At 38.1% G+C, this 22607-nt stretch overlaps 4 protein-coding genes across 4 annotated transcripts; 3 read left to right on the top strand and 1 right to left on the bottom strand.

The window, feature by feature from the left end:
• Positions 1 to 13026: 13026 nt before the first annotated feature.
• Positions 13027 to 13527, bottom strand: LOC146330809 (histone H3). Its single transcript, XM_084747228.1, has one exon. The coding sequence runs from the start codon at positions 13482 to 13484 to the stop codon at positions 13074 to 13076; it is 411 nt and encodes a 136-aa protein (XP_084603354.1). The 5' UTR covers positions 13485 to 13527; the 3' UTR covers positions 13027 to 13073.
• A 290-nt stretch (positions 13528 to 13817) lies between these two features.
• Positions 13818 to 14286, top strand: LOC146330808 (histone H2A-like). The gene has a single exon (XM_084747446.1). The coding sequence runs from the start codon at positions 13853 to 13855 to the stop codon at positions 14234 to 14236; it is 384 nt and encodes a 127-aa protein (XP_084603572.1). The 5' UTR covers positions 13818 to 13852; the 3' UTR covers positions 14237 to 14286.
• A 2832-nt stretch (positions 14287 to 17118) lies between these two features.
• On the top strand, positions 17119 to 17552 carry LOC146330807 (histone H2B 3-like). The gene has a single exon (XM_084714329.1). The coding sequence runs from the start codon at positions 17146 to 17148 to the stop codon at positions 17512 to 17514; it is 369 nt and encodes a 122-aa protein (XP_084570455.1). The 5' UTR covers positions 17119 to 17145; the 3' UTR covers positions 17515 to 17552.
• Positions 17553 to 19374: 1822 nt separating this feature from the next.
• LOC146330806 (histone H4) lies at positions 19375 to 19807 on the top strand. The gene has a single exon (XM_084714327.1). It carries the CDS (start codon positions 19442 to 19444, stop codon positions 19751 to 19753), a length of 312 nt encoding a protein of 103 aa, XP_084570453.1. The 5' UTR covers positions 19375 to 19441; the 3' UTR covers positions 19754 to 19807.
• Positions 19808 to 22607: the final 2800 nt, after the last annotated feature.

Raw genomic sequence — 22607 nt, 5'->3', positions numbered from 1 at the left:
GGAGTAACCGTCGCGTGCCCTCAGCTTCACTGTTGGAAATACCAGCCATGATTTCCCTGATAACTTGCCTCTTAGCGTGCATTCAGGAGGACAATCTTGTGCATCTTGGTTGTCACGGTGCAGCTGCTGGTGGGCAAAACTTTTGTAGCTCCCATATCACAAACATGCACTGTCTGCACAACTGCACAGCTGGACATGAGACACCACCTCCTAGTGACAAGCAAATAGTTAGGATGTCATTTAAAGTCCTCTACTGAACTGTCATTACAAACTAAGACCAATAAGTTAACATTAATAAGAAGCATCATGGGAATAAACTGAATGCATCAAACACCAACCTCAAATGCAGACATTTGAAACTCTGTCCATCTAAAGTCTCACCAACACAAACAACTTGGTTACAGTTTGAAGTTAAAGAATAGGTTCACATGCTTTTCAAGTGTGTCTTCAAACAAAACTCACATTTCCAAAATGCACATTAAAAGAACTGTTGGTCACTTGATCACCAAGAGTAACAAGTTGAAAGTAATCTGTCTGAAATGTCAAAGAGTCATTGTTTCTTACCTTACCTCTTAATGAAAACCAAGTCCTGTCCAGTCCAACTGCATCTTTTGACCCTCTGAAGCTGTGTGTGTCCTGAGTGTTCTAAAGGCTCCCTGTTATATATGGTTCTAACCAGGTTCTAGAATGTTGACGAGTCATCAGAGGAACATCTTCAAAGGAAGTCTGTGACGTCACAGAGGCTGACACACACACACACACACACACACACACACACACACACACACACACACACACACATTGTATTGTTATTGTAAGATCACTAATATAATGACATAATTACATTATTATAAGAATAAATCATTATAACATGGTAGTATGATATAATAGAAAGACTTGTGTCAGGTGAGTAAAAGTATGAGCTCAGCTCTCCTCAGTGTTTTCTTGCAGCTTGTTGTTTGGATGTTGTCTGCTTGAGTTTAGCTGCTGCTTCAAATATCAAAGGTAGTCATCAGTTTATTAGTGGAGTGAAGAGCTGGGAAGGAAACATTAATATTCTTACTTTAACCCTTATGCCCTCCTCGGGCATTTTTGTACATTTTTCTCAACTTTTTTTTTTTTCATTTGGTGATCATTTTGGCTGTGTTACAGCTTGTGGCATGATTTTTTGTAAGAACTTTTCTTTTGTGTAAAATTTTTCAAATCCAGTGTCTTTTACATGTCATTCATACTCCCGTGACGCATTTTGCACCCTCTGGACACCTTTGTGGCAAAAATGGCCATGTACAGAAAAACTGCTATTAAATCATCATACATCAATATTTTTTTCTGCTTTTTTTTCATAAATCACATAAACAACTTAAGACTTGCTTAAAACTACCAAACATTTAATCATTTTCAGGATTTTAACCCTTTAAATGCCAGTTTAATTATTTGAATTACTGATGATGTTTTACCAAAAAACACACACACACACACACACACACACACACAAACCCACAAATCACTCTTAGGGCCCCCTGGTAGTCACATGGCTCCATAATATAATGTAATCTAATGGCAAAAATACAAGAATTTCATACATCGGCCTACAATGGGAAAACAGTTGAATTTGGTGGAATATGGTAAAAATGTCAAATATCACTACTTTTCTTCAAAATGAAATGCTGACATTACAGAATGTATGGTTTTATACTGTAATGGCAGTGAGATTAAAAAATGTGTTTATAATGGAAGTCAATGAGCCATTTTTGGCCATGAAGGTGTCCAGAGGGAGTATCTGGCACTACATAAAAAATACTAATGCAATCAAATCAATTTTGTTGATAATCTTTGACACATCCAAGACTCTAATCACCACCAAAGTCCCATCCCCCTACTATTTATTATATGGAAAAGAATTAATTTTTTGTGATTTTTTGGTAAAAAAATCATCAGTAATTCAAATAATTAAACTGGCATTTAAAGGGTTAAAATCCTGAAAATGATTGAATGTTTGGTAGTTTTAAGCAAGTCTTAAGTTGTTTATGTGATTTATGAAAAAAAAGCAGAAAAAAATATTGATGTATGATGATTTAATAGCAGTTTTTCTGTGCATGGCCATTTTTGCCACGAAGGTGTCCAGAGGGTAGTAAATTTGAGGAGGGCATAAGGGTTAAGTTTGAATGAAACCCAACTGGTTGTGGATATTATATAATATTATTATATATTAATAATATTATTATTAATGTTATTTTATTTCATTTCATTTATTTATTTTTAATGATTTTTTCTTCTTTTTATTTATTATTATTATTATTATTGTTGTTGTTATTATTCTTATTCTTATTCTTATTCTTATTATTGTTATTATTATTATTATTATTATTATTATTGTTGTTGTTGTTGTTGTTGTTGTTGTTGTTGTTGCGCTATTATTTATTTATTTAGTTATTTATTATTTATTTTTCACATGTAAGGTACAGTTTAAAGGTGGTCAGTAATAATGTTCTGTGAAACGTAATGTTATATAGAAGTGAGTTATCTGAGGCATAGATAAAGAAAAGTGATTGGTTCTTAAATAATTGGGTCCCGCCCCCAGCTGTGTTCTTTCTCTGACCTTGTGTATATTATTATTGTCCTCACAGACTTGAGATGTGCTCCCTTTTTGATTTTTTCACAGTATGTGCACGTTATAATTGTCAGTCCCAATAACAATACAACATATATTACGATAAACAATTTACATCCTAACCAAACAAAGATTTGAACATTTACATTAATATTTTTATGCACTATAACATAGTAGTAAGCTAGTATGAGGATTGTAACTACACTGGTCCAAAGAAAATAATGGCCACGCATCATGTCTTTTTGAGTTTTATTCCATGTCTTTATCCTCTGCAGACACCGTGAAAACTAGAAAAATAAAATACATGAAAAAGAATTTGAAAAATAAATCTCTTATTATTTTAAAGTCTCTCAACAAATGTCCAGCATTTAGACAGGCTCAACAATAGACTTTCACATGAATATCTGATATAGACAGGTCCCGACACGTTAGCATAACAACAGAAAACATATTAAATTGTCCATTCAGGGTCACAAATGTTAGAAACAGATAAAAAACAAATAAATGTAAAATAACAGTTACCGTGTGAACCTCTTGGATCATGTAGAATATTATGTTGAGGCCAAATGTACTTTCTTTTCAACCATGTTGGCGCTCCGCTCTGTAGGCAGCACTTTACTGTTTTTACAGAGAAATTCTTTACAGTGTCATTTTACATCATTAGAACAAAGTTGTCTCAGTCCTCTGATGTCTTTTGTCTTTTGCTGAGAGGTGCTGCCACCTAGTGAGTTTAAAATGTGTCTACAACTGTTCATTTGATCCAAACCTGTTGTCATCATGACTGATGTTGATGATGTCACTGGAGAACAAATACATTTGTGTATTAAACTGAATAAAGGTGTGATATTGAGACTAAACCTTTGTCAAAGGTGAAATTAATTTCATTCTCGGTGTACAGAGGAGGGAAAAGTGTTACTTCATTGTACTTTTATAAACCAATTTCATCCTACAACACAGACTGATTGAAGCACTAAAGCCTTGTACTTGTTGTACTTGTAAAGCCATGAAAGTCAGTCTACTGACTGCTTTGTATTATGTTTTTATATTGACTTTTTATTTGCTCCCAAGTCAGTTTTATACTGCGCTCTGATGGACTGGTGTGTTATTCTAAATGTACCCATATAAAAAAGAGAAAGCTGCACTCACATGTATATAATTCAATACATTTAATCATGTGTCTGCAGATCAGATGACAGACAGATGATGACTAAATGTATTAAATCATATATAACTCTCACACACCATAAGAAATAAGAATAGTCTATATCTAAGCAGAACATTCATTTAACTGAATACACAAATGTAATGATGGTCAGATGTACTCGTGCTCTACTGATGGAGCAGTGATATTATACAGCCCTGTGTCCAGCTGAAAACATCAGGCACCCTTATGAAAATACCCACAATTCAAAATACCTGCTCTTAACTTACGCCTTGAACTGTTTTTAATGTGTGATTAATGTTTTGTGTCACAAATATTTTACTGTGTGTTTTCTTTGATCATTGTAATCTTTGTAAAGTGTCTTTGAGTATCCTGAAAAGAGCTGGATAGAAGAAACATATGATCCTTATTATCATTATTCACACAGTCTGCAGTTTTTTGTTTCTCTTTTGCTGACTGTCCTTCCTGCATGTGGCAGCTGCAGGAGTGTTTCCTTCAGTCTGGATTATGATGGATATGATCTCCTTCTTCTTTATTATTTGTCTAATATTATGGTTTGCTCTTCATTTGTCAAATATGCCTGTGTGCTGTCAGTAGTCTTGTTGATGCTGAGATCGGTGAGATGCTACAAATGCCACCCTGTTTATGTGAACATGTTTGTGTCTATATTGGGAAACCTTGGGGTGACTTACAGAGTTGATAACCAGCTTCATGTGACGGCTTCTCCTTGATGGTCTTTGTTAGATTTAGTCGAGTCAGATCACTCAAAGATACTCTGGGTATGTTGAACCTGCTTCATAGTACAGGCTGCTGCTCCATCACAGGATCAAGCTGTTGCACTTGAGGGGACTGAACTCTGAGCTGACAGGACACAACAAGCAAGACTGGAGCAGGATGAGGGGAGGTGGGCTGTGTATCATGATGCTTCAAACACAAACTCAGTCAAAGATGATGGACAATGTTCTCCACATGTGGAACTTCTTCTGTGAAGACGTCCACCATATTATCATCAACACCTTCAACTTTTTGCTGCTGTTAACATTCAACCTGACGCAAATTCAAGAAATGCAATACAGAATTATTTCCTGGATGTTTAAGTGTAAAAGTTGCTTTATTTTATTTAGTTTTATATTTTTATTTGGTTCCATTCTGAATTCAGTAGCATGAAGGAACTACAACTCTCATTTTGTTGTGTAAGCCTGTGTTGTATAATGATAAAAATGACCTTGATACCTTGATGTCAGCGCTGCTCAGCCACTTTTCAAACTCATTTCTCTCCTAAAATGTTTGGAAATGAATCCAAGCTCCATCAAAAGCCGTTTTCAAACAAATTCAAAGGTAAATCAGTGATTATTATTATTTTTTAAAAGATTCTGGACATTCAGGCCTGCTGAATTTTAATTCAATATTGATCAAATCTTAACTTTAAATATAAGTGACACAAAAGTCCATTTTAATGAAATGTATCAGGTGCTGTAAGAAACATTAGTATTTGATGCATTATTTCCTAAAAAGAACAGCTGTCTCTTGGGATGACTGTCATTTCCACCACACTGGGTAAAATGTGTAATCAGGGAGGTTTTTTTGGGGTTTGTGTACTTGGTGATCACAGCATCAGTCATTTGACAGGGGACACATGACCAGAGGACTGAATTAGCTCCATGGAGGGAACTGAAATCACAAAATATCAAGGTCATTTTTTTGTTTTTTTGTTGTTTATTTTGATTATATTTAAAGCTAAATCTAAAAAAAGACACTAGCATGCTAATATATCAGCAGATATTTGATATTTGATAAAATGTCATTTCCACAACAGTCATTTTCAACTCTCTGTTGATGGAAAAGAGATATTATGATGGAAATGACTGCCTGTGTTTTAAATGCTTATATAACTATATGTCCTGTCCTCTTCATACGTCTTGCATAAATGGACAGGCAGATAAACTCCATCCCTAATTACCACGCAGACAGCGATGTAACATGTTGACCGTCTTTAATGAGGAAACTGGCAGTAGAGTAACGCTGACAAAGAAAAGAGATACAGTTACAATGTGTCCAAATCCCTATTACAATATATATAAAGGAAGCATTAAGTGCATTAAACAATACAAATAATTTCCAACTATACCACAAGTTGGCCACAGGAAGCATAATGTTGCTAGCACAATATATCTTAAGCATATTTGGCTGTGGCTGACATGAATACACTATGCACATGTTTATCTCCATAAATCTATCAAACATGTCAAATATATAAAAATATACATAGAAATGAATAAATAATGAAACCAATGTCTATTTTTACACACCAACGATGCTTTCAAACGCCCGAACACCAGGATGATGTCCGACTAAACAAAAACGCAAGAGCTTTTCCCTGGATCTGACATGGAAGCCGTTTCTCAATATGCGTTCTTCTCCGTACTTCTGTTCTTGTGTACTTGAGAAACGTCATCAGTCTCACTCCAAGTACTGTTCCAATTCAAAAGTCTGCATCTCGCCAAGTACAGTCAAATACCCGGATGTGTTCTTGCCCCGCCCGTTTTATCGAGGATGCATCGGGTGGTGACTTGTGTGGACTTGGGGCAGCCATGTATCCCAGAATGCATTTCGCAGCAACAATGGCAGAGCAGAGGACCCACAACTTTAAGTTACAAGTGTCGAAATACTACTGTTTTAGAACCATGGAATGCAATTTTAAGATTATTTTATGCGAGAATGTAGACATTAAAACTACAAATCTGTGGTCGATTCATCACGATAGCGCATAGTTTAAAATTTGCTCCGACGTTTTCGGAGATGTGTCGTCCTGCTAACGGGACGGCCAGCATACCTCGCCAGCTGGCAAGATGACCGGGCTGTTAGCATTCATGTTACCCCGCTAAAACAGCCTTATCCCGGCATGACCTTTTGAAATTGGCCGCTGGCTCTGATGTCTCTATAGTAGTAAAACGAGATATAATTCTTTTTCCGCACATTTAAACCAAAAGATACAGGGTTGTGTTTTATTTCATATTTCGTTTTATTTCAAATATACATTAATGGTGAAAATAACTGGAAGTGGGTAAGCCAGGATGAGCTGAGATGGTGACATCATCAAGTACGCTACTGTCCCAATAGCAGAATGACCGTCCTGTGTCCTCCCGTCCTCAAGAGACTGGACTCCCAGATCGAACTTGCTAAGTCCGAACTGCCAAGTCCGTAAGTCCGAACTTGGCGTACTTGGTATTGAGAAATGGCTGGAGAAATATCAGTCGCCTACTGATGATGTCATCACCAAGAGACACACACCATGTGATCTACATGACTGCTATAAAAGTTAACCAGCAGGGGGTGCTAAGTGACAACTAAACATACTGATTAATAAAATAACACGGGTAAAGCAGAACACTATAACTTATATAACTAAAAATATTCTATGTTCAACCAGCACTTGTTTTGTAAAAGAGGAGTGATCTGTTTAAATGTTTCATATACTTTAGTTTTACATTGTGTTTTAAAAATCAAATTTAATTTATTTATTTTATCTTCTGTTTTAACTAACTTTGATTTAAAACTTGAGGACAGAAGTTTTTGTTTGTTTCATTTAAACTTAAAAATGTATATTTTGTCAAAATTATTTTCTGTTTGATTTCATTTTGAAGTTCTCACAGATCATAAATGTTTGTTTACAGATGTTTCAAGCTAAACATGACAAACTGTCTTTTGTAGTTTCTTTCTACCAACAGAAAATGTTTAAAAATCAGAAAATAATTTCCTTTTATACGTTTGCTCATATGATTGATGATATGATGATTATAATTGAAATTGAGTCATATAAATAGTGAGTGTGTATATATATATATATATATATATATATATATATATATATATATATATATATATATATATATATATATTAGGGGTGGGACTCCATAAAAAAATAATAGAATTAATTAGAGACTTTGTTATAATTAATCTCAATTAATCGCATTTTAATGGGATAACAATATTTGCCACAAGAAGTAACAATTTTCAATTTAAATGGATTTTGGTATATGATTAAACACATGCATACATTTAAACAAAACAATATTGTTTATTTTGCATCAGTCTGACAATGGCACTATAAATCAAATATTCAAGCTTTCACAGAACTTTATTTAAACTCAGAAGCGTTTCAGCAGCGCAGCGTTTTGCCCGTCTGATTATGTTTACTTGCTCTGATTTCGTTGATTAAGTTCTCTTTCCTTGCTTTTTGTACTTCTACCGTGGATAAGCAGGCTACGTATTTTATTTATTTTCTCTCTTTATGATCGCGAGTCTGCGCGGGGTCTTTTATTTTGAAAATCAACCGGATTCTCCCCTGTTTTCCGTGCCTGACTTCCTACCCGTTCGACCTGCTCTGTGTTATTTGACGCTCCATCCGTCAAAAATAGACTTGCTGTGTATTCTCCGCAAGGGCGTAGGAATGAGTTTAACATTGGGGCGACACATATCGGAAACCTGACAGATCCGTAAATGGTTTGAGCAGAAATGTCATAAATTAACTACAGTGCAAAACATTCACAAAATGCTATGTGGTTTTTTCTTCTTTTTTCAAATGTTTCTTGGAAAAACAGTGTTGTGCACACCTATATTAATGCATGTATAATATATGTATGTATATGTTTTATGATCTTAAGATGTGGGCAAACGCCACGCCCACTAACCCTAAGCCTAACTTGAACAAAATGGCTTGAGTCTTTAAAGTATAATAATTATGTAATTCCAGGGCTGTACACTTATTTTATCAGGTGGCAGCACTAGCAGTAGCACAGAGACACATAGTAGCACACACAGGTGAACAGTTTAACATGTTTTATTGGTCAAAATCCATTTCATATTGGTCAAAAATGCATTTATTTACTCATACACTGTTAACTGTGTTTACAGCATAACCTAACCCTTACAGTAAAAGTTTTCACTACTTTATTTTAATTTATTTTATCTTCACAGATGCAAATCTATGGTATGGTTCCTGAGCATAAAGGTGGCCCATTAAAAAAAACGGGGGAAAAAATTCACTTATTGGTCACTGTGGAGTAGCATTTCACCATATAAATGTGCAGAAATAATGAAATAATTATTGAAAATTTATCTTTAAAAAATCCTCACCTGTTCTCCTTTCTGGATCTATTATAATCAATAATATGATTTTTAAACCTTACCTCACACCCTGAAGCTCTACCTGGCTCTCTTATCTCTTCCCTAAATCTATCACACTTCTTCTCATGATAAAATTGTTTATGTTTAAAAAGTAACAGGCTAATACAGGGGTGTCAAACTCAATTTGGTTCAGGGGCCACATAGAGCCCAATTTGATCTCAAGTGACCAGTAAAATTAAAGCATATTCTATCAATTATTCTGCCCATTAATCGAGTAATCAGATAAGAAATATTGTGTTCTGCATTTTTTTCTATTACATTACTTTTGCTTTATTTAAGAACAATGGTAATATAGAAAAGAGAAGATAAGACAGGTCTATTAAATGAACAACTATAAAGTACTAAAGTAAAGTAACTTTACTTTTAGTGTTTTTACTTTACTTTTTAATTTTTTTAAGTACAAAGGTAAAAGTAAAGGTACTAATGTCTGCAGAAACGGCACAATTTTGTATTTTTAACTCTTTATTTGAACAACTTTCGCGAGATTTGTGTTCGTTATTTCTTCTCAAATAATCAAACTCGCGCGAGCTTTCGCGGGTCTAGAGTTCCCTTCTAGACACGACCCTCTCTGTCTCTCTGTCAAACTAATGACAGCAGACTGTCTGTAAACAGCACGATGTTAAACTCTGCAGTGTTTCACACAAAGACTTTAAGATATGGTTTATAAATATGAATGTAAACTAACAACAAGACGTTATAAACAAGCCATATTCATGACAACGTTCCCTACAGACCGTTTTACCTCGTTCAAAAGAGTTTCAGTCATCAGACCGCCTGCTGTCACCTGCTGCTGTCTCCCGCCTCTCAGAGCAGGTGAGGGAGGGTACGGGACAGTGACATGACGCTGTGTTGCACTTTCAAAATAAAAGCACGTGAGTTAAAGATTTCAAAATCAAATATTTTTCTCCTCCGCGGTATAATTTTGGGTGGGACAAATGCGCCTGTCTCCGATATTGGAGGGGACACGTCCCCCTCGTCCCCACCGGTTCCTACGCCTATGATTCTCCGTGGAGCGGCGCCTAGCCGCTTCTGGGACGCTGCTGAGACGCGCGCAGCTGGTATAAATTACAGCATTGACTAGAATGGCAGCGTATCAGTCCGAGTGCCGCGACGCAGCCGCGCTTGGTGTGAATTAGGGGTCAGAGTGATTGGTGAAAGAGGAACTCGTGCACTGACAAACTTTCTGTGTTGTCTGGAGTGCAAACTACGATTTTTTGAAGCGTTTTTTTTTTTTTTTTTTTTCTATTTCTGTAATTAATTAATCGTCATTAACGCGTTAAAGTACCACCCCTAATATATATACAGTGGCAAGAAAAAGTATGTAAACCTTTGGAATTAATAAATGGTTGACCCCCCCCCCCCTCCCCTCCTTGGCAGCAATAACCTCAACCAGGAGTTTCCTGTGGATCAGACCTGCACATCGTTCAGGAGGAATTTTAGCCCATTCTTCCTGACAGAACTGCTTTAGCTCTGTCACAATCTTTGGACGTCTAACGTGTATGGCTCTCTTCAAGTCATTCAATAGCATCTCTATTGGGTTGAGGTCTGGGCTCTGACTTGGCCACTCCAAAAGGCGGATTTTGTTTTTCTGAAGCCATTCTATTGTAGACTTGCTCCGGTGTTTTGGGTCATTGTCCTGTTGCATCACCAACTTCTACAGAGTTTCAGCTGACATGCAGACATTTTCACATTATCCTGAAGATCTTTTTGATCAACTTGGGAATTCATCTTCCCCTCAATGATTGCAGGCTGGCCAGGCCCTGATGCAACAAAGCAGGCCCAAATCATGATGTTTCCTCCACCATACTTTATGGTTGGGATGATGTTTTCATGATGATATGCAGTGCCCTATTTACGCCAGATGTAGTACCGTGTGTTCTTTCCAAATAGTTCAATCTTTTTTTCATCAGTCCACAAAACATTATCCATGTGGAGTGTCACTGGCTCTTTCGCAAACTTCAGGCATGTAGCAATGTTGTTTTTAGTAAGCAGCAGCTTCCTTCGTGGTGTCCAGCCATCAGGGGCTCTGCCAGGGGGGGGGGGGGGTTAGGACGATTCTAAGGGCCCGGGCCTGACAAGGGGCCCTTTGAGGGCTATCAATATTATTTTAATAGTATTATCTATCGTAGGTTTTTGAAATGAAATATTTCTTTTCATCTGTTAAAATAAGCAAATTATATATGGTTGTGATTTGCGATTAAAAACAAAATCATTGAATTATGTATGATTCTCATTTCATCCCTCTGTCTTTTTACGGAATGGTATGGTCTGATTCTGGCAGAGGGGCACGTGAAATGTGCATGCTCCGTAGATGCCAGTAAAGCTACTCAGTTGAAATGCGATCAGGTGCGTAGGCAACATATTAGAACACGTGTCAAACTCAAAGCCCGCAGGCCACATCCGACCCGCGATTCAATTATATACGGCCCGCGAGATAATTTCATGTGTCTATTATGAATGGCCCGTCGGTAAATAGCACTCCCACCACTCATACTACAAGCCCCACAATGCACTGCGACAGCTGCCGCGCAACTCGAGTAATAAATCAGCTCGCAGTCGCGAAGACGCGAGTTTCTGTCAAACGACGATGTAAACAGGTTTGTCTGTTTAGACAACTGACTCAGTGCAAAGAAACACAAGTATATGAGGATTGAGATGAACTGCAGCTCCACCTGAAACCAGGTAAAAATAAAAATAAGAGAGAGAGAGAGAGAGAGAGAGAGAGAGAGAGAGAGAGAGAGAGAGAGAGAGAGAGAGAGAGAGACAGACAGACAGACAGAGAGAGAGAGAGAGACAGACAGACAGACAGAGAGAGAGAGAGAGAGAGAATATAGACAGATGTGACGACTTGATATAAAAAACTTTTTTATGATCATGAATCATAACATTAATGGACACTTCTGTGGTGCTCGATTTTTTTTTACTCCAAGTCTGATTTGTGTACTTTTAAATACTTAATTGCTGCATTATTGTAAGTCATGATGAAGAGTTCAGACTCTGTCTCTCCTCTTCATCTCCTCAGTGTGTGTCAGTGTGCAGTTTAACCTTTTCCTAAAATACTGCTGGTTCTGTGGTGTTAAATTTTAAATCTTTAGTCTGCAGTTCGCCAGTTGACTTTTCTATTGAAGATCTCAGTGTGTTTTGGCCTTAATGTTAAATTGAGCAGGTCAGCATGTTCATCTGTACCTGATGGGCTGATGGGTTTGTAATATTATTACATGAGCATATATTTTATGTCAAATGCAGTGCCATTGAGGGTTTGCATGATTAAAGTGTGTGATATCTTGAGTGCAGACAAAAAGCAAGCATTTCAAATGTAACCCCCACCTGGAAATGTGAGCTTAAATATTCTGAGCTGAAATATTCATTGTTTTCCTTTGTTATAGTTGAACAAAAAAATGTAAATCTTATTTATTTTATTGAGGAACAACATCTTTTCTCCCTCCAGCGCAGCGAAGAATTTGCGTCTTCCTTGTTAAATAATGTGAAGTATTTCTACACGCAGGTGTCAGACGTGGTGTTGTGTGTCTCATTCAGATGGTAGATCCACAAGTTAGTGTCTTAATGATGAGAGGTGTTTGAATTGATGACACTTTGTGATTGTTAAGTGATGAATTAAAGCGCTCCGTGTCCTCGACCCGTAAGAGAAACACAACACACACACACACACTGCATGAACAGTAAATGTGAAAAGTAATATTGCACGTGCCATTACTATTTTATTTTGCTGTCAAATACTTTCATTAGTGTATGGCTATATTACAAGGACATTTTTCCTGCTGCTGCGATGATTCTATTTTTTTCTTAATATGAAAACCTAATTAGAATGTTTCACAAATATTGTTAAAACACCACTTAGTAATTCCTGTGAATATGTAATAATATGATATAACCAACAAATGAAATATTTCACTGCGGGGACTAAACACATTTGTCGGAAAAACATTTTCAGATAATTATTATTGTTATAATAGTGATATTTTATTTTTGGGGGAGTTATAATTGAAGTAACTGAAGGTGTTAAAGCTCGGAGCAGCAGAGGAAGAGTGTCTTCAGAGAGAGTGAGGTGGCTCTTAAAAGAGCCGTTGTGTTTGTGGAGCAGCAGCAGATAGTTTAAGCTCTCTCTCCGCGGATGCGACGGGCCAGCTGGATGTCTTTGGGCATGATGGTGACTCTCTTGGCGTGGATGGCGCACAGGTTGGTGTCCTCAAAGAGTCCGACCAGGTAAGCCTCGCTGGCCTCCTGCAGAGCCATGACAGCGGAGCTCTGGAAGCGCAGGTCGGTCTTGAAATCCTGAGCGATCTCTCTGACCAGGCGCTGGAAGGGCAGCTTGCGGATGAGCAGCTCGGTGGATTTCTGGTAGCGACGGATCTCTCTCAGAGCCACGGTACCGGGCCTGTAACGATGAGGCTTCTTGACGCCGCCGGTGGCCGGGGCGCTCTTACGGGCAGCCTTGGTGGCCAGCTGCTTCCTGGGAGCTTTGCCTCCGGTGGATTTACGAGCGGTCTGCTTGGTTCTTGCCATCGTTCCTTCTTTCTCTCGACAGAAGTATGAAAAGTAAAGACACGAGACACGCTGCTCTTAAACTGTGGGACCGGCTGGGATCATGACGCTGCTTCAGACCTCCGCCTCCTGATTGGTGAGAGGCTCCTCTTGGAGCTCAGCACCGACAGGAGGGGCGACCCACCGCCCGAATCTCCGCTGCTGATTGGAGACAAATGTGTTCAAAAAGTCCGCCACAATCCAGAGCGGTCGACCTCTGCTGGAGGCTCTGCTGTGGTTGGTCTGACGGACCCCAGACCCCGTCCGCGCGCGCTCCCTGAGCATATAATTGGGGTTTGACTGTCTGGTCTTCAGTTTCTGTTAGTCTCGACTTCGGAAAGTATCCAACAATGAGCGGACGAGGAAAGACCGGTGGTAAAGCCAGAGCTAAGGCAAAGACCCGCTCCTCTCGTGCTGGGCTCCAGTTCCCAGTCGGTCGTGTTCACAGGCTGCTGAGGAAGGGCAACTATGCGGAGCGTGTGGGTGCCGGCGCCCCCGTCTACCTGGCGGCCGTGCTGGAGTACCTGACCGCTGAGATCCTGGAGTTGGCTGGAAACGCTGCCCGCGACAACAAGAAGACCCGTATCATCCCCCGTCACCTGCAGCTGGCTGTCCGCAACGACGAGGAGCTCAACAAACTCCTGGGTGGAGTCACCATCGCTCAGGGCGGCGTGCTGCCCAACATCCAGGCTGTTCTGCTGCCCAAGAAGACCGAGAAGCCCGCCAAGAAGTAAAGCTGCTGGATCCTCAACCAGACCCCAAAACGGCTCTTTTCAGAGCCACACACTCTCCTCATAAAGAGCTCTGTCTTATGTCTCATGCACACAAACACACTGGAACTCTCACCATGTCTTACTAATGTTGTGGAACTCTGAAAATCATTTACAACCACAGTGGCTTTTCACCACACATCATCTTCATTAAGCTGCAGGAGTTTACAACAACTTTCTTTTCATTTCCTCTCGCAGTAGCGGCTGTTCTCTCCGCCATCGATCAAGTAACGCCAACTATCCGTCATTTAACAGTCCAGTCAGTGAAAACACCAACTGTTACAATTATTACTAAAATGACAAATCAAACACAACAGACAACATGTTTTCTCTGAGGGAAACTACATTACAGTCCACAACTGTCAGTGCGTCATGACGCGGAGTTAAAGTACAGTAGATAATACAGTCATCACTCACAACATGTTGAACAACACAACATGAAGAAATTCAATATTTCAAATGTTTCACTCTCTGCTCTGTAAATCACTTTGTAACTTTCTTGTGACAAGCGCTTCTTCAACTTTTGCAATATATTAAAAAAAACACGCATTTAGCATTTTTTCTTTTCATCACACTTACTTGACATTAAAATAAACCTACAAAAAATAATGGTAAATCAGTCATTATTTTTATGATATAAAAAGTGGCCTTTCACGTGTGATTTTTTTTTGTCTCAAAGACATCCAACTCTGCATAATTTTTAAATTGAATATTGATCTAATAAAAACCGCCCATTTTAGTGAAATGTATCATGTGTTGTAAGAACTATTAGTATTTTATGTCTTTTTTCATAAAAAGAACAGCTGTCCCTTTGTGTCACCCTCATTTCCACCACACTGGATAAAATGCAGATTCAGGGAGGAAAAGACATACTGTGATGGAAATGATGATGTCAGTGTTATAAATGTGTTTTATTTGGGTTCTACAACTACAAATATTTCATGTTCAGTTAAAATGTTCAAACACTTAATTACACTTAAATAGGTCTAACATATATGAGCTCATTACAATTGTGGTCTTTAATTCAACATCTTCTCACTCGTGACTGGATTATCTACTCTACTTTGATCCCACGGAAGTTTCTCCGTCATGACGCACTCAAAGTTCACCAGAGAAAACGTCCTGCTGTCTCTTCCCCGCACTTTCTAATATGAATACACTCGCTGAAATATTATTCCAGAAACAGATGATTAGTTTGCTTTAATGACTTTTCTGGATGTTTTCAACATCCAATAGTCACCATGTTTTCCCTCTGTCATTTTGTCCATAATGAATTACCGTCTGCAGTCAAGTCACTGCAGCGCTTTAAATGAAATAAAAATAAAGATTTAAATGTGCTCTATTTTCTTGCCTGTTTATTTCAGAAATGAAGTTCAGGTCAGCAAAATAACGAACAAGCGCAGGAGAGGAAATGAAGTCAGTGCACCTTAACAGACACCAGAGTGGAACCCTGAGATTCTCTCAACAAATTAACAACATTTTGAATTTACAGAAGAAAATCAACAATGAGTCAAATTCACTATAAATCTGCCTGGAGAAATACAGAGGAAGAATAAACAACATGTAGACCTTCAGACAAACAGCTGTCGACTCTTTCAAAAACACTTCTACAACTACACAAAAAATAACTAACAAGGAAAAGAACTCGGTGCATTTTAGCAGCAACCAGAATAGACACCCGAATTTCCTTTCAACAAATGAAGAAAACGTTACAGGATAAAATCCGTCAGGAGTCAAATTCATCAAAATGCGGCAGAGGAAGGAAAACATTTTTCATGGCGTTTTTTTTTTTCGAGAAGGGGAGAGTTGGGCATCTTGTCACATGGCTACGTTGACAGACGTTATATCTCCAAAAACACCGTTGACAAGTCATTTTTCTCTTGACGTGCAATAAATGTGATCTGAGGTGAGAACAATTTTCAGAATTTTCAATCACCTAAAAAAAATGAACTAAAATGAAATATTTATGTAATAAACCTTTCATAAATCAGTGCAGTCAATGATATTGTTTTTATACAGTATAGTGCAGAGTAAGTGTGTATTTTGATACCTAAATTCAAGTCATATATTAAAGCTACTTTGTGATATAGCGAGCAACAACACATGTAACTGAGGCAAGTTGTCTCAGTGACTTTGCTGCAAATGGTTACATGTCACAATTTTCCCCAGTGTGCAGATCTGACCACAGCCCTGAAGAAACTGACTCTGTTAGCTGCTACAGTTGATTATTATTAGTTTTAATCATATTCACTTACTGAAAGTGTTAGTGAGTTTAAGTCACATTTTAGTCTCTTGTTTTTGATGCTTTAGTTGTTTTTTGTGCTTTTTGTTCAAAACTGTTTATTCTTCATCCTTAAAAATAAAATTCTTTCATACATGTGGATCTTAAATCAGCAAACTTCCTCTCATTGTTACATCTATCACCAGCTCATGTTTCAACCCACCCCAGCGGTGGGGCAGGTTGTAAGAATGGACCTGCTCATGTGTCACATTAACACACATAATCTGTGATTGTGTAGGAGACGTCCAATAGAGTTTTATATGTAGTAGACACATCTGAGCGCTGTGCATCAAAGCTTGAGAGATCGAGCACCAACAACCACTGACTGACTGATGGTCAAACAAAAAGTGTCACTAACAACCCCGGTCTCCCCTATTATGTACAAATACATGCATCGGTGATGACAGGATGCTTCTTTACTTCTGGAGGGGCTTTAGAGGGTCTCTCTGTTCTGGCACATGCGCAGTGTCGAGCACAAGTCAGCCAATCCTGTGTGAGTAACAGCCCACTACTCTTCACCTCATGCACATACATATAGAGCCTCTTGATCGCTCTCAAGTCACTCGTTTGACCAGTTTGGTTGGAAACGAAAATGCCTGAACCAGCGAAAGCACCGAAGAAGGGCTCAAAGAAAGCCGTCTCTAAAGCCACCAAGAGCGGCAAGAAGAGGAAGAGGACCAGGAAGGAGAGCTACGCCATCTACGTGTACAAGGTTCTGAAGCAGGTCCACCCCGACACCGGCATCTCCTCCAAGGCCATGGGCATCATGAACTCGTTTGTGAGCGACATCTTTGAGCGCATCGCCGGTGAGGCCTCCCGTCTGGCTCACTACAACAAGCGCTCCACCATCACCTCCAGGGAGATCCAGACCGCCGTCCGCCTGCTGCTGCCCGGTGAGCTGGCCAAGCACGCCGTGTCTGAGGGAACAAAGGCTGTGACCAAGTACACCAGCTCCAAGTAAACCCGCTACACTCACTCACTCACTCCAACAACACAAAGGTCCTTTTTAGGACCACACAACACTTCAACTGAGAGCGGAGCTCCTGATTCTTTCGTGTCTTCTTTCGTATGATGGATTTAACGATTATTATTATTATGTTAGTGAAACCATTTGTTGTCTTTCTGGAAGGTTATTTCCTAAACCTTACACCTTTTGTTGAACAAATAATTCTCATTCCAATAAAACCTTTACTCACTATTATCTCTTCACTAAGTCATGTTACCAATCCATTTGTCTTTTCAATGATTAAAGTTATATATAATTTTATATTATCTTAAACGTTATTGCAATGAAATACAACGAAATTAAGTTGAAATTAAATGAATAAATAAATTCAGATTCTGTGGGGCAGAGGAGAATAAAAACAACTTAATGCCCCACCCCAGATTTACTTTACTACTCAATATTAAATTAAATAAGAAAATAACTAACAATATAGTAATAATATATCATAATTGAGTGTTTTCAGTGTACAACAGTCTAATAACCACTTTGATATCAAGTATTTAATTGTAAAAAGAATTTATGATAGTCTGTGATTTTCATGTTTGTTTGTTTTTTTACAAATTCTATTCCAAGAAATTAACCCCATCTTCCTCACAATCTCACCATGTTGCACAAACATTTATTTTGAAATAATGTCAGTGATATTCCTGATCCTGATAACTCCTCACTTTATCACAACTGTCTGTATATTTTTTTTTCAATGAATTTACCCACCATGCATCATATCTATCATTATCAATAAAGTTGTGAATGTGAATATGATGTAAAAAATAATCTGACTGGAAACTTGTTCAGATATGGTCAAACTTTGAAGAAGTTGCTCACAAATAAACTCATAAAATATTAAGTGTGACCATGTTTGATTTGACAAAGTAAACAACTTTTAGATGGTCACATGAAGCACAGGTACAACCACTTGTATATTTTTCTGTGCAAGAAATGTCCAGAAGAACAAATGTAATGCAGGTACAGATCAGGATTTCAAAGTAAAAAGATTCATAAATGCAGGCTGTTGATAGGTGGCTGTTTCTTTGTCTTTAAACCCTCTCACTTCTTAATAATTTAATCATCCTAAAAAGTGTTTTGAATATGTGAAAACTTTGTTTTGGAGCCATGAAATAGAAGAAAGATAATGAGCTCTTTAAAACCTTCTCTTCTTTCTTTCTCTTTTTTATTCTTTCTTTTTTAATCTCCTGTCTTGATTTTTTCAGTGGACTTTAATCTAAATGTAATGATCATATTCATTTATCACATCTTTTTAAAAATAATAATGATTAATACTTCAGATGGGATATTTACATTTTGTTCAGGAGCTGTGATGGCTTTTTATAAAATTGAATTTTGGCTTGATGTATTTTCTTGCTGTTTTCCTTTTCTTTGTTGTTTGTTTTTTGTCTTTTTTGAATGAAGAAGGTTTTACTTCTAAATGTTTATTAATGTCAGTATATCACCACCTGTATGGATCATTTATAACTGCTGTGTGTGGAATTAAATGTTAAATCATGAAACACTGAATGATGATTGTAGTATTTTAAAGAACTTCACTAAGTCTGATTTTACTATGAATAATATTTAAGCTGCTTATTGTAGGTAACTGTAGATTATCAGTAAAAATGAAGTAAAACCACAGTCAGTATCAGTGTCACTGTCACTTCATCTGGACAATATTCTCTTTTAAAATGTAATAATTTTCTAATCAAGAAAATCAAAAGGAACAATTTTCACTTTCAGCTGTTAAAAATGCAGGAATGACCACTGAGTCACCGCCCAGTGAAACTCCCTCCATCTGCTCTCTATCAGGTCCTCAGAAAGTCTAGAAATACAGACTGTCTGTCCTCAAGCAGCAGACTCGATTCAGTCTGTGAAAGAAAAAGCGAACGAAATGTCTGGCAGAGGAAAGGGAGGAAAAGGACTGGGTAAAGGAGGCGCTAAGCGTCACCGTAAAGTTCTCCGTGATAACATCCAGGGAATCACCAAGCCCGCTATCCGCCGTCTGGCTCGCCGTGGTGGAGTGAAGCGCATCTCCGGTCTGATCTACGAGGAGACCCGCGGTGTGTTGAAGGTCTTCCTGGAGAACGTCATCCGTGATGCCGTCACCTACACCGAGCACGCCAAGAGAAAGACGGTGACCGCCATGGATGTGGTGTATGCTCTGAAGAGACAGGGACGCACTCTGTACGGCTTCGGAGGTTAAAGCGCTCATTCTGTGTCTTTAGAGAAAAAAACCAAAGGTCCTTTTAAGGACCACACACTCACTCTGTCAAGAGCTCAAGTCCTTCATCAGTACTCTTATCTTTTAAACTATCATTTAAAGGATCAGTGTGTAATAATTACGGGAATTTATTGACATAAATGGAATATATTATACATAAGTATGCTATTTATTATTATCAATCAACTTATACTCATAATCTTTGTTTGCTTTACGTTAAATAGCCATTTATAGTTACATACTGTCGGGTGGCCTTTAACCATGTTTTCTGCGGCTGCGCAGAGCGGACGCGTTACGTAAACTCCGCAGCGTAAATACGGGCGACGAAGAGGAGGACAGACAGCGACGTTTACTGGCAAACTATCTTGTTTTCTCAAGGCTGACAGCCACAGTTTTGACCAGTGGATGATCATAGTTGTTATTTACCACAAGAAAAAGAAGCAGACTGTGAACTCTTGTTTCTCAAAGAAGTGAAAACATGAAGAAAACAAACGGCAGCGTGAGAGGAGACGACAGAAAACAAGGACTAACATCGGTGTGGCGTTTACCACATGGAAATCACTGATGAGGAACTGTTTTCACAGCAACACCGAAGTTGCCTCTTTTCTGCTGGACAGGTAATTCATCCTACACACGTAATTTCACTTTATGATGAGATAGCTTTAGCTAACGATATAACATGGCCACGGACATAACGCTAATTATTCACACAAGTAACGTGTTCGTCCTGTGTTTCTGTCGATAATATGTTTGTTACCACGATCGTAATTTTGCATGTTGTTTCAAAAGTATGATCAGGAGCTGAAATATCCGGTGGTGTAACAGAGATTAGCTCACGGCTGCTCGAAGTTATTGTCTATAAATGTGTAGAGCTAATGTGACTGTAGCTGACTGCTGGTTTATGAGTTATAGCTATAATTTAGTGTGGTTATGTTTGTCCAGGTGAGCCATTCCTCTCTGCACCGTCGGATGTAACAGGATGTGTTACAGGTGTGTGTGACTGTGTCACGTAGCTCGTATTTTCTTTATGTTTCTGGAGCTATGACAAACGTCCTGTAACATCACCTCCTATGAAGAGAAAACCTTTTCATGTCTCAGCTGCAGCTTTATCGACGCTGCTTCTACTGGCACAGACAGGTTAGTCATCACAATGAATTAACAGTGCTGTCCTCACAGGTCTGATTATCAACCTAACAGCACTTATTAATAGGTTTTTCATTAATAGTTTGTTTAATGTTATATCTCCATATGCGTCAGGTTTAGAAAATGCTGTGGTTATTTTTTTTATTACTATATTACTTGTATTACTTGCCTATAATGATGTTAGATATAGTCATAAAGTTACTGTATATTACATCAGGGGTATTTAACCATTGTTGGCTAAGAGTATGTAAGTTTTCATCAAAGCAAAATAAGAAAAAAATCAAAACTTGTTTTCACTAATTAGTGCCTCATATCTGGATGATGGCTGCTAATCAACTGAATCATCAGGTGTGGTTTTTGTTTGGGATGAAAATCTGCATACTAACATCTTCATAGAATATAGTTTAATACTCCTGTATGACATCACTGTATATTTTGTTTCTCTCCTAATGGCAGCAAAGGTAGAAGGACAGTCCATTCTCCTCAACTAGCTGAAAGTAAGTACTGTAAGTCATTTGGGATGCCACGATGGAGGAGCCTTGGACCAGATGACCCCAGAAGGTTCACTTTGGTGCCCCCCATGCATGGATCTGCCACACCAGAACTGGTGCAGACACAAGTCAGGAGAGGTCTATGTAAGTGACACATTTATTTGCCTTTAATGTGGAATATTAACCTGCCCTGTAAATTATACTTTTGGTGAAATATTAGTATTTCCACACTGCATAAAACCAAATAATATTCTGACTAAATGCATCTTGACACTGTCTTCAACAGGACGGACACTCAGTACAGCTGCTGATTTGGAATGAATTAGACAGGAAGTCACCGTGTTTCATCCAACAACAAAAAGCTGAATCAGTGTGTTTCTCAGGGAGGACCACAGGATGAAAGAGCTGGAGCTCAACGATAACCTCCAGAAACTCACAACTTTTAGTGTTCAAACAGACAAATGTCTCAACAGCTTCTTCTGTCTTTATCCAAGTCAGCTCTGATGAGGACAGAATAAGTTGTCAAAATGTTTGTGTTTGTTGACTAAAAGCTGCAAGTTATGATTGTACACCAACATTTCTCCTTCTATTCACAACACAAAGCAGTGTTCTTTTTTATAGTTATCTTTTCATTCCAAACTGTGAGGTACAGCTGTCCTCTGTAAGGCTAATACACATCAGTGTAACCTGAAGTACAAATGTACATTTACAGACATTGCAGGGAAGTATTGTTATGATTACTGTATAATTGCAAGCATGTTTATATGTATATCACTGCAAAAAATAAATCATGTACATGATGATCAACTTTTTTTTTATATTTATTGTCCACATTTCAGCCAAATAAATAATAGCCTAATAATATCAACATGTAAACAACAAATGTCATGTAATAAGTAGCTCAAACAGGGTGATTCTCAGTTAGGAACACAGAATGATAAACTCACAGCTTTTAGTCTTCAGTTCAAAAAGACAAATGTCTCATCAGCTTCTTCTGTCTTTATCAAAGCAACTCTGATGAAGACAGAACAAGCTGCAGAAATGTTTGTCTGAACACTAAAAGCTGGAGGTTTATGATTATCAGACAGCATTTCTTCTTGTATTATCAAGACTGACAGGGATGACCAAGACTGTTTATATAAATAATTTATATTGTCATTTTTGTCAGTGGTGTTTTTTGTGTGTGTTTTTTTTTTTTTTTT

The sequence above is a fragment of the Lutjanus erythropterus genome, chromosome 3 (assembly GCF_056507025.1).
Source record: "Lutjanus erythropterus isolate fLutEry1 chromosome 3, fLutEry1.hap2, whole genome shotgun sequence".
Lineage (NCBI taxonomy): Eukaryota > Metazoa > Chordata > Actinopteri > Lutjaniformes > Lutjanidae > Lutjanus > Lutjanus erythropterus.
The sequence above is the reverse complement of the archived record's forward strand: the minus strand, read 5'-3'. Positions and strand labels throughout refer to the sequence as shown.